The sequence below is a fragment of the Lupinus angustifolius genome, chromosome LG18 (genome assembly GCF_001865875.1).
Source record: "Lupinus angustifolius cultivar Tanjil chromosome LG18, LupAngTanjil_v1.0, whole genome shotgun sequence".
Classification (NCBI taxonomy): Eukaryota; Viridiplantae; Streptophyta; class Magnoliopsida; order Fabales; family Fabaceae; genus Lupinus; species Lupinus angustifolius.
This window is the reverse complement of record NC_032026.1, coordinates 14083315-14096740: the sequence shown is the minus strand read 5'-3', so window position 1 is coordinate 14096740 and position 13426 is coordinate 14083315. Positions and strand designations below refer to the sequence as shown.

Genomic DNA, 13426 nt, shown 5'->3' with positions numbered 1-13426 from the left:
CCCCTTGAGGAGAAGATATATGTCAAGCAGCCACCAGGTTTTGAAATCAAAGGCAATGAGGATAAGGTGTATAGGCTAAGAAATGCCTTGTATAGGCTGAGACAAGCTCCAAGAGCTTGGAACAAAAGGATAGATGCATTCTTCCTAAGTTCTGAATTCAAGAAATGTGATGTGGAGCATGGTGTGTATGTGAAGAACCTAAACAAATGTGACATCCTAATCATTTGCCTCTATGGGGATGATTTGCTAATCACAGGAAGCAACTTTGATAGAATTGAAGATGTGAAACAAAGCCTCAAGTCTGAATTCGAAATGACCAACTTCGGCAAGTTATCTTACTTCCTTGGGATTGAATTCAAGCAGGTTGATGAAGGAATTTTTATGCATCAAAGAAAGTACACACTAGATGTATTAAATAAGTTTAATATGGAGAATTGCAATCCTGCTGAAACAACTGTAGAGGCAAATCTAAAACTGAACAGAGGAGAAAAGGAGTCTGCTACAAATGGCACCATGTTTAGACAAATTGTTGGATGCCTAAGGTTCATATGCCATACCAGACCAGAAGTATCATATAGTGTTGGTTTGGTGAGTAGATTTATGAATGATCCAAAGAAATCCCACCTTATTGCAGCCAAGAGAATTTTGAGATATCTAAATGGCACACTGAACTATGGCATACTACTCCACAATCAGAAAAGTTGCAGATAGAAACTAGTAGCCTACTCTGATTCAGATTGGAATGGCGACTTGTTAGAGAGGAAAAGCACCATGGGGTATGTGTTTCTACTCTCTAGTTCACCCATTTCATGGTGTTCCAAGAAGCAAGAGGTTGTGGCCTTGTCAACCCATGATGCAGAATATATCTTTGTGTGTCATGCTGCATGCCTAGCCATATGGATGATTTCACTACTTGAAGAGTTGGAGGTTGAATTTGGAGGCACAGTTGAATTACTCGTGGACAACAATTCTGCCATTAGTCTTGCTAAAAATCCAGTTGCCCATGGACGAAGTATACATATTGAAAGGAAGTACCACTTCCTTAGAGATCAAGTGGGAAAAGGTAGATTAAGCTTGAAGCATCGTGGGACAAAATTACAAGTAGCAGACATCATGACCAAGGCTTTAAAGCTAGATAGGTTTAGAGAAATAAGGAGAACGTTAAGTGTTGTATGTTTGTAATGACTTTGAATTAAGGGAGAGTATTGAATATTTTGTAATTCACGCATTGCTAAAAACAGAAAGTAGTTATGTTAGGTATAACTACATACTATAAATAGAAATGTCATTGTATTGATAGATGAATGAATCCATTGAGTAAAAACTAAATTCTATTACATTCTTGTTTTCCCTTTCTGCATCTTCTTCATCAACATGAGTGGATATGTGAGTTTGAGTGTTGAACTTATCTTCTTCTCCAACAGGAATCACATTCTTACTAGGTAAGAGTAGCATGGCGAATCATGCACGTATACATGTGATGCGATGCAGTGCTATTCACAATTTATTGATCACGCAGTAACCAACCTTTCTTTTTAATAGTAGTAGGTTTTACTAGAAGTAGCTAATATATGCAGAGATTATTTCTTAAATTTTATCATGATTATTGACATATATGCAGAGATTTTTATGCCTAACATAATTGACTGTACTTTAAATTTCTATGAAGCTTGAAACATGAAAATGACTCGGCATAAGATAATAAAAAGTCTTTTAAATCTAATCTATGAATCCCACGGCATAAAATTAAGTTTTTAAGTGTGTTAGAGCAAACCGAAATCCGGAATTGGTCTTAAGAAATAGAACCACGACCTGTGCACTAGGTCTTTCGACCAAACCGAAATCCGGAAAAATATTGAACCATGATTTAAAGGTGATGAACTTGGAATAAAATTATCATACTTATATTTCATAGTCTTAGACTCTTGGCCCATAAAGTACCCTCATGGCCTCACCCTTCAACATCCATCACCTCTATTTAGAAAAAAGAGCCAAATTAAACTACACCTTTTAATGCAATGACCCCCTCTTCCTAGAACTATAAATCAGAAGTACATTTTCTATCCCATAATAAGTGTCACTTCATATGTTATAAAATGTATTATTAAGAAAATACTTCAAAAATAAATTTTAACTTAAATATTTTTTTTAACCAATTACAAGGTTGAGATACATGGAGTGACACTCATTATGGGACAGCAGATGTGCCCCATGTAAATCATATTCCAATTAATTTTCTTTTAATTCTCACAGCCACCCCAGAGATATATTTTTTACAAACTGATCAAAACAAAATTATGAAATCAATTCTTTCACTCAATGTTGAGTCTCATAATATTTGTGGATTTTACAGATGTATTTTACCTTGTAAAAAATATAAAGTGAGGTCCGAGCAATGTATGCATCACCTTTAAATAATAATTGCATTGATCTAATGTATTATAGCCGACCATAGTCACCTACATTCTTCTCTTATGGTACATAAGCAACAGTCTCAAAAACACAAGGTTTGGCAACACAGAATCTAATAAATAACATCTTAAAAAATTGTAGAAGGAAATTTGAAAGAGGATCTAGTATTGAATTACATTTAATGGCTCAAGCTGGCACAATAGCACACACAGTTCTTGTTTGGACTCAAGATACTGGAGCATACTCTTGGATAGTTGATGCCAGTTTATTTCGATCTTCTTCTGTTTTCATTCGGATCAAGAACGTACGTGCAACAACACTATCATTATCTCCACTTCCATCAGCATTACCCTACAAAATTCTCAAGAATTACATTCATTTTTGCTAGCTATTCAATCATAGTAAGTAAGGCGAAATTGCATAGAAATAAGAGAAAATATGAAGAATCTAAATGAAGGGAAGATTCATATAAAAAAAATGTTTCTCAACACCCTTTTGGGTGTAGAAGGGGCAAGGGGGATGAATAGGAAGAGAAGTGAGACATGTGATTGGTGATATGATTAGGCAGGAAGTGAGATAGAAAAAAGATGAGCTGTAAAAAAGGTGGTGTCTGACAAAAAATGAAAAGAATATCATTATTACTCAATCATATAACAATCATCTGAGACAACTAGATATTGCTTTTAAATAAGACCAAGGAATGATACCAATAGTAAGGACTACTATTTTTAGTTAACCTATTTTCTCTCTTAAAGAAAAACACTTACATAATGTTCCATCATGGTAGAAATAGCATTTGAAAGGACAGACAAAACAAGTACTGTGATAGGGCCACTTCAGTGACATAATAGATAACAAACCTAAGATCAGGTTAGCTCATGGGCTATTACACCTGAGTTGGATGCACGATCACCCTTGTTATTCTATGACTTCATACTCAGAAAGGTTGTCCAAACATATCAACTTTCCTTTCTACTATCATAAAATTCAAGCATTGTTTTTCAAGACTGTGGGTTTTCTATGTTTATCTGCAGTTTTTTAGCTCAATATGCAACTGCTGAACATATATGCCTTACCGAAGTATGGAATATTGCAACAACAGAGTTCTTCTGCAGATTTGTCTTGATTCCTGGATACAGTAAAGCATTGAGAAGAATTTTTCCTGCCTGCCATTAGCAAATGTGACAAAAACTTAAACAATAAGTGAAATTCTAAATAAAAGAACTAAACATTACATTTAGGTCAATTCCATATAAACATAAAAGTAGATAAGCACTAAAAAAAGGTACAAAAAGATTGAACCTCGTTGCGAACAATGATTGTAGGTTTTGATTCTTTGGTAGCCTTGGTGACACCCTCTTTGCATTTAACAGACAGTTGGCCCATTCCTTTATCTTTCCATGCATCCTTATCTGCTGGATCACTTGACTGAACATACCAAGGGTAAGAGGCATCAAAACATTGCAATGGACATCACAATATCATGATGGAAACAGAACAAGAATAAAGAAAAAAAGTGCAGCCGTTAAACAATGGTGACATAGATGTCAGGTAGCATTTGGCTTTATATGTGTTGTTTATTTGGTTTCACCACCTTCAGTAGAACCAAAATGGTCCACCATAGTATCATGTCATGTTCTGTTCTACAAACATAAGGAACAGAACCCATACATTCTACCATGCTCCGTTCTAACATGTCTACCAAACACTACAATAGCATAAACTTTATACTGGAACTTTGCATCATATAGAAAAATACCTTGACATAAAGCTTGCACTTCACTTCATATACAACCACTATACCTTTCTCTTCCGACTTCTTCACTGATGGGCTGCTAGGCCGCTCCAACTCATTTTCTAAAACCAAATCAAGAAGATCTTAGTCATCATCCAATCCTCTCAGAGAAGTTATAACTTACCATTGTAATGAATTTGGTTAAATGTAACTCCATTGTTACACTTAAGCACAAAAATGTGGCAATTTATAAACATGACAAGCAAGATTATTGATGGCTTGCATGGTGTTGAGACATGATATAACGTCACAATTAAAATTACACCATTATCTAAGTAGAACAGGAAAAGGTATAATGTCACAATTAAAATTACAGCATTATATAAGTAGAACGGAAAAAGGCTTTAAGTCCTCACCACCATCTACATCATCTGAAACATCATGGTTAGAGGGAGCTGAACTCTGATTTCCTAAAAAATAAAACAAGCAAATTTAGAAGCCAGTCACAAAATACCGACATAACCTTCTGCCTAAGTTCAAGGCATAACTTTGAACTGGATAAATAAGTGGCAGTAAAGATAAAAAAACATTCAAGTTACTCTGCAAATCTTTAGTGCTATCTTTCTTCTTTTTTTGATAAGAAAAGAAGGGAGAAATTTACAAGAGGTTAAGAAGCCATCCCAGACAAAAAAGGAGACACCTAGAAACTACACAAAAGGGACATGAAACCAAGCATGCCAATCTCTCTGCATATCTACCATATTAACCCTGCTAAAAAGTCCATGGGTTTTACACCATATTAACCTTCAGTGTTATTTTTCAAAATTCTTTTACTTTACAAATTTATATGCAAATGTAATCCGAAGTTTCGGTCATGATATGAATATCTGAATATAGCATTTCTTCTAAATGTGGAGGACACATTACATTAACAGCATATTCTTTACAAAGCACCAATTTACTACGACATTCCTAAGCCAGTATGACATAAGTTCCGTGGACCATCCAGTCTCTAACATAGAATCTGTCATCTAATTTGACAAAACAATTCATCCAGCATATGATCAGAATTTCCAGCACTCCATTTTATAACTTTAAAGTTAAAAAACTTAGATTTCATGTTGAAAGTGTGATAAATTCAAGAATTAAATGCGAGAAGTGTTACACCAATTTGATCCCAATCTAAAGTTACTTTAAAATGTGAGAAAAAAACATACTGACACTGTCAATATGTCATTAAAAAGTGAGAATAGACCTACCAAATGTAAAAAGGTTTTGACTGTTCGACAATAATCCAGGGCTCCAGGAACTAGCAAAATTTGTAGCAGTACTAACAGGCGTAGACCCAGGTTTTTCTCCAAAACTGTTATTTTCTTTGTTTGTTACTTCGGGCAAGATTTTTTTACCAGCAAAAGAAGCACCATCACCAGCAACCAAATTTTCTCCCTTGTTGGCATTTGCTTTGAGCCAGTTTACAACATCACTAAATTTTGCCTGAAACAATACAAGATCATTTTGTTAAACTCCTAGAAGTTATAACTTCCAACATTAATTAGTGTGCTTAGGCATCAAAACCATCCATTAGAGAAAATTCAAAATAGACATGCATACTAATAGTGAATAATCTAGCACTAGTGCCAACTGCCAAGCATTAATGATGTAAGAGGCCAAGGGTAATGAGCAACATTTCTAGTATAGCCTAAGCTGCTATCCCACCGATGAATTGAAATAGAGAAAAGGTGGAAGTGATTATATTACTGGGTGCCCAAAACAAGAAGGCAGTTATATTTGCCATTTCTGACAATAAACAGACTTCCTCTTCTGGGTAGCACACATACAGAGATGGTATTACAATTATAACCTTAAGATGAATGTTTTCACACATGCAGGCATGCCTGTTAGTGTGCATAAGTCTACTTTTTTTATTGCAGCATCCAGACAAGTAACAAAACTACTAGATAAGAACCATTTTCCCATAAAATGGTAACTTAAATAACATTAGTTGGGTAAAGATACTAAAACTTAGTAAATTACAAATACAAGTGATATATGATGCTACAGCATTAAAATATGCGACGAATTACCATAATACTTGAAGCATGATCTAAGTAATCTCTGATACCATCCTCCCAAAGCTCATCAGGATTATTCTTTAGTTTTGTTTGAACCCAGCTGTTTATCAGGAAGACAGTTAACATAACATTTAAGAAGGTTATGCAACAGCCAACACAACATTCATAATCATAGAAATGGCAAAACCTTTAACCTAGACATTATAAAGACAGGATGCCGTACAAAAATCACTAACAAAATAAGAACCCCAAAATATAGAAAAAGGACTAAAGGAGACCAAATCCAATTATCATAATCAAATCCTTATCTCAATTCAAGAAAATATCAATAAAAGGCAAATTGAAATGCAAAGATCAAGTAAAAGCAAATTCATTGACAAAATATAATATCGACCTTGCAAACTGGGTATTTAAGGCTCTCACATGCTGCTGTGATGACTCAGCCCGTTTCATATCCAATGGAGGTGTCACCACCATTGGTTGTTGGGATGGTTCTGCCCTACGAAAATCAAAGAGAGAGCCTTCCGTTATACTTTTATTCCGGAACTGCGTCATGGTAAAAAAGGAGGTAAAATAAGCTTCCAAGTTAAGATAACAGTGACAAAGTATTAAGGACAATTTAGCATATGCCGACTTATTACCGGCAGCAAGTCAAAAGCCACATTAGGTGAGTTCTTTTATTGCTAATAAGCTAGAAGACTATTCTGTCTCATCCAAATCTATTTAAAAACTCAAAAATGTTGCAAACAGGAGGAATGTCAAATCTCGTCCTCTGGCAAAGCAAATTCTTGCTTGCCTTAAAAACAGCCCATAGAAATTGCCTCAAAAGTTGCATGTATCACTAACAATAAATTAAGAACAATGCAAAGCGGTCCCACAATGCAAAAGGGGTGGGACCCTTTCAACATTGGAAGTATGATAAAATAAATACTGAAATAAAACTAAGAAGAACAATGCAAAACAGTATTAAAAAAAGAAGATCCAATTTCAATTCTCAACACCCTCCCGCAATACTAAAACTAATGGCTTGAAAGACCGACTCTCGAAACAAACAACAAACAAGCCTTATTGATCATTGACAAAGCATTGATCTTTAAATCTTTGCTAATCGTTTTGCCTATGTTTTTCCTTGCCTCCCTCTTCTTCTAAGAATTGGATTAACATATATTTGATCTACTCTCCAGGTTGGGGCTTCTACCGGTCTCTATGATATTAAAGACCGTCTCTCAATGATTGTTAATAATCCTAACCATGTTTGAAGTACACAATTTAGAACTAATCTCCCCTTCCAAGCACTACTGATCTTCAACACAGTGCTATCAATCACTCAATTAAAAACAACTAAAAGCTTTTGTAACGCTAACTACAAGCATCTTCGGAACCCTTTTTACACTCAGTACCACATAAATGGATAGATTAAAAAAACAAAAGAAAAAAGGAATGTAAATTTGCTTCTGATAGTTGAAGTAGAACAAGATGGCAACGAAAATTTGAGCTGAAGTAGAACAAGAAAAAATTGAATAAAATTCGAAGGAACTGAAGCTCCAAAACGACAAAGGGAAATTGTGTTAACAGTGACACATACCTGCGTTTCATTTGAATCGGGTTGGTTGGGTTCTGACGCAGCCAAACGCTTGGAACCTTTCATCATGGCCATTGCACGCAGACTTTGGGAATTAGGGTTTGTTTGGTAAATTACGAATAACAGAATAAGGTAATTGAATCCTTATGCAAAAAAGAGACAGATGAAGAAGAATTATTGAGATAACAAATAAATCGAAAATATATTTCTGAATATTAAATGCACAAATTGGATCCGTTGATCAGGTAGGGAACTTAATTTCAATTGGGACCGTTGGATGTGGTCGTGATTAGGGTTATACATCGGAAATTTCATTCACATGGTGCACGTGCTAATATGGCCCACATGCTTGGTCTTGTTTAGGCCCATGATGGCTTATTATGTCCCCCAACCCAATACAACCAAACTATGTTATTCACTTGTTACTCCACACGAAGTTGAAAAAAATAAAATGTAGTAAAATTTACATTGTAATTAATTTTAGGATAGAAGATATTCATCGGCCAGAAAGGTGTATGGAGTATGAAGTATAAGCAATGACATATGAATTGACATACTTTTATGAATTGCGACATCAAATAGCACAGCATCCCTCTAAATTAATAATCACTATCCAATACCCTTCAAGTATGGTCTATATCTCTCATTATTGACTCACGTTGTACCCAACAATTGAGTATCAAATATTTGCTGCTGGGACCTACCTCGTTTCAAGTGGAGTTTGTCCACCTCCAACCACCACTCGCACTGGATGGATGAGGAGCTCAATCCATCAATAGTAATGAACTCAAAGGCAAACAGACTCACTTATATCACAATGGTTACATTAAGTGTTATTAATGTTGTCCTGGTTATCATACTGCGATCAGAATACTGATACAGTGATTTAATGGTAGTGTAAAGCTTCATTTCATTTTTAGATAGACCAAAATGTCAAATAGTCGATTGTTAATAGTATAATTATTATGAGGGTCAGTCACGCATTCCTAAAAAATAATATTTTTAACTATATAATAAATGTATGGATTTGGTTATAAAGAAAAACATTGATTCACCAGTTAAATTGCATATTAATTAAGTTATATATTATAATAAATATAATATATTTATTAATATAAATAATATTATTTTCAAATATAATTTAATTATTGAAATGATTCAATAGTTAACTATATTACAAAATAAATATCAAGTTCAAAGTTCACACCTTATTATATTATTTTAAAAAATATTATTTTTCATATAAAAACTGGCTTTGATTTATATTTTTCAATATTAATCTATTTAATTATATGATTAATATAATTGTCATATCATACTAATATGAGAATCAGTTTATCATTGTTTAAAAATATAAATAAATCATAATGTTGAAGAAGGGTAGTAGAATTGGTTTGTCCTAGGTCCTAAGAAAGTGATCATGAATCAACAATAAATGCAGTGCTATAATAAAACCAAAGTATACTTCCAATTATATATATCCCCGAGATAGGGATAGGGATAGAGGGGATCCAAACAAATTTACTAAATAATAAACTAAGATACTTCCCCTTGCAGCTTCCCTTATAGCTAGCTAGCTAGCTAGCACTATAGCACATTGGGCACGTGCACATCACTTTATGAGTTCAAGCACGAGTTCGTTGACCAAACTAGAGGAAAAGTCAACTTCCAGTTCCATAACCAGATGTTGTATTTCTTCATCACCAATTCTCAAACTCAAACACTGTTTGTTTTGTTTCTGATGAGGTTGTCCACTTATCCAATCCTCTGCTATTTTGCTAAGGTACTCACGTTGCTTCATTGAATGTTCTATATCATTATTATTGTCACTAATACTCTGCTTGAAGAAATCAAATAGCAACTTCTCTGTCTCACTTCTCAAAGAGTTAGATGATGGAATTGACATTTTAACATGGTTGACAAGGTCATGCGCATTCTGTTCTATGTTGTCACAAACCATGTCACTCTTGCACATAATGTTTGGTAGTAATGTTGGACTAGGTTTTATGTGATGGTTATATAATATTGCTTCATCTTCATGCATTATTGACCATACCATCCTTTTCTCTAATGCAACTGGCTTCAGAGAACCCACTCGATTGAAACGTTGACTCTTCTTGACATGCTTGTGTTTGGTTCCTGTAATAAATAAATCATATACATTAATTTTTTGTCAGACAAAATAAAAATATATTTGTATGAGTTAATGATAAATTCAAGGAAATAGAAATGACCTTCCAAGCCAGAACATGGAGTAGAATCGAAAGGAGATGTAATCTCTTCATCATCATCAAATAAAGGACAATCTAATACTGATACAGGACTAAATTGTTCCTTCTCCTCATTTGGCTGCAATGACAGATAAAAGTTGCAACCCTGATTTATTTTCTCTTGAGAGGACTAAAAACAAAGGAATAAAGGGTAGGTAAATGGCTTCAGTGCAAATCACATTTACTGATTTTCTACATGTTTTGAAAAGATCTTAGTTCTAAGCATGCAATTATTGGAATAGTGAAATATAATGCTTTGAAGATTTTGCTTCATGTAACAAGATGGCAGGCCAACATAATCCAAGGTGAGTATAAGAAATAGAAATCTTCTGTAACTAGTACAGTACTATTACATATGAGTATTTTTGTAGGCAACTCATTAAATATTTTAATAATTTGTTTTTTTAATTTATTTTTTAATGATGTGACTTTTTCTTTTATTGGTGACAAATATAATAGTATATAATAATGGGTACATATAGCAGATTTATATTCAATTACAAAACTGATCCTCAATTACTTTTGACAATCTAGGTTTATTTGGATGGGTTCATATAACAATTTTATAAATTAGTGATTCCAAATCATGCTTTGGTTTTGAGTTCTTACAACCTAGATGTTCACATTTTATTAAAATGTCTATTTTTAATCAAAAAGTATAAAAATGAGTTAAGTGAATAATAATTAACATGTGTTTGGAATGTAATTAAAATATTTTTATACTATTAACAAATAGATAATTTTCTCTAAAAAATCAGCCACACTTGGGTTAATAGTCTTATATAATATATTTATACTAATATTATTTATTTTGAAATAAATACTCTCAAAATATCTTTAATTTTATTTTTTAACTTCTTTAGATCCAAGCAAATTACCCCATCGAGATATTGGGGCAATTGTTCCAATTAAACTAAAGTGATCTCAACCCCATACCCAGTTACACACACTCCTCACAAAACCTTCTTAACATGGGATTTCATTGTTTGAAAAAAAAAAGTACAATATTTCCTCTGCTCCAAGAATGAGTGAGACTCCTCTCAAGTAATAGATAAGTAATTTTTTCTTTTGTATTTTAAGGATAAAATTGTAATCTTATTTTAAATATAAAATGTCAATATATGTTATTTTTCTTTACTTTTATATAGTATTTATCTATTCATTAAATGAGATGTCTAACTCTCCTATCATATGTTGAATTCTAGCCGGCATCCTATTAGTTCAATTCTAGATTTCCTTAATTAAAAAAAAAGAGAAGTAAATTGTTCCCTATAAAAGCCAAAAAGAAGATTTCATTAGAATTTGAAAGTCAACTCATGACCAGACAGAAACATAACAACCACTGTCAACTTATTATTATAAAGAAATGTAATCTAAATTTAAAATGCTAGAGTATGAATTGCAATTTGCAACATAATTACACCATGAATTATGTGATTCAGTATCAGAACCCTTTGGGTGACCGACAGAAAATTAGTGCAAACAACGTATTTTGGTTTCTAAACTAGTAATCTGTGCCAAGTATTTGATAAATAAATAAATAAATCTCTGGCTAAAATTTGATAAAAAATAAAAGAAATAAATAAATCTCTGGCTAGTAAATGTTGAGCGGCGTGGATGGCGCACATAGTGGAACAACACTTACGCTGTCCTTGGAACACTCACAGTAATTAATTGTAAGGTCCCCTCCTATATTCACGTGCAACTCTTGCAATCACTCTCACCTCAATTTACCAACTACCTCTCCGGGACACATTTGTTCTATCATAAATTGTGTTATTACATGTATCATTAATTATGATTGGCCAGGAAAATAATTAATTATTAATATTTTAACTTAAATAAATTTTTTCAACTAATAACATGCTAGTGGCACGTGTAGTAGCATAACTCGTGAAATAGTACCACTCTCATCTCCGATGGACTTGCATGTACTATGAACCAATACTCACATATTTATTTTAGGTGTATCAACTATGAAGCAATGTTGCACATGATAATTTAACTATAGACCTCACACTATGATTTAATTAATGATTCCTTAACTAAAATCTTACTTCAAAGCTTACATAACTTATTATTTGATAGCTTAACATACATAAGGTGTCATGTTAAGACTATATAAATCTTAATTAGATAATTTTGAGATGGATTAATTAGCTATACTACTAACTATCTTTTATTCATTTAATATTTGGTCTTTCTATTCCTTCTTGTAAAGTCTATAATCACATGAATTCAAAATTTGACAGTAAACCACAACACAAAAACTGTAATAACCTGATAAAAAAAAATATGATAATTGAGTTTTGAATATATTTACCCTTGTAGAGTGACTAGAGGAGAAGGTGTTGGTTGTTGTTACTGATCCCTCCATCTCAGTGAAATCCTTAACTGTTGTTAAAGAACAAGTGAAGTGAGACTGAGTCCACTTGCTAATGTTACTACCCATTGATAGTGCTCTAATTCTCCAGAAGCTTTTGTTCATCAACCTCCTAGAAAGGCTTTTAGAAAGTACATCACCACCTTTCTTAGCCTTACATCTTTGTTTTCTGGACAAGGATGAAGATCTACTGGTTAACGATTTGATGGTATTGAGCACTGATTCTGAAGCTTTTTGCAAAACAGATTTCGTTGAAGAAGAAGAAAAAAGAGGTTGAGGGCAACATTGTCGTCGAGGGAGTGATTTGAAACCACTAGATGAACATGAACTTAAGTCATCCCTCAAATAATCTTTAAGCAGCAACATTTGATAACCCATTGGTTTTTCAAAACCAGGAACCATTTTATTTTATTTTAGGTCCAAGATAAGTGTTTGAATTTTGAAAGATAGCAACATAGAGATTATAGCTAGCTAAAGAGAGAGAGAGAGAGAGAGAGAGAGAGAGAGAATGAGAAATGAAATAAAAAAGTGAGTGTGTTGTTGTTATAGGTAGGTATGATATGATCAGAGAGAGAGGCAGAAAATGCAGATAATAATAAAAGCAATATGCAAAATGTGTGGGTTAAAAAGGAAGAAAGAGAGGGGAAGCATAATAAATTGGTATTGTGAAGGATGAGATGAGGATGCTTTTTATTCTGAATAAAGGTATAGCCAGTTACGAGCTAGCTAGCTTAGTTGTAGTACACAACAGCAGTACCTCTACCACTGTGCAAAAATAAAGACACACACATGCATGATGCATATATCACAGACACACACGAGAGAGCTGAGAGAAACTCTTCACAATAAGCAATGGCCAATGGGTATGAGAGTACTTTCTTACTTATTATTATTCGGTGCTATATATATATATATATATATGTTTGTGTGTATAGGGTAAAATATAATTGAGAAATGTTGGAAAAGTCTAGT

The 13426-nt window shown here is 33.4% G+C and overlaps 2 protein-coding genes across 3 annotated transcripts; both read right to left on the bottom strand.

The window, feature by feature from the left end:
• Positions 2405-8023, bottom strand: LOC109333188. Of its 2 annotated transcripts, none has more exons than XM_019568516.1 (9): positions 7805-8023; positions 6614-6765; positions 6232-6319; positions 5407-5641; positions 4564-4617; positions 4172-4269; positions 3715-3840; positions 3489-3578; positions 2405-2763 (listed from the first exon to the last, which is right to left on the bottom strand). In XM_019568516.1, the coding sequence occupies exons 1-9, from the start codon at positions 7874-7876 to the stop codon at positions 2638-2640; spliced, it is 1041 nt and encodes a 346-aa protein (XP_019424061.1). In that variant the 5' UTR covers positions 7877-8023; the 3' UTR covers positions 2405-2637. The 2 variants fall into 2 exon arrangements, with proteins under 2 accessions (XP_019424061.1, XP_019424062.1); XM_019568517.1 differs by having other exon boundaries at positions 6614-6718.
• LOC109332426 lies at positions 9177-12973 on the bottom strand. Its single transcript, XM_019567407.1, has 3 exons — positions 12395-12973; positions 10036-10150; positions 9177-9940 (listed from the first exon to the last, which is right to left on the bottom strand). Exons 1-3 carry the CDS (start codon positions 12854-12856, stop codon positions 9414-9416), a joined length of 1104 nt encoding a protein of 367 aa, XP_019422952.1. The 5' UTR covers positions 12857-12973; the 3' UTR covers positions 9177-9413.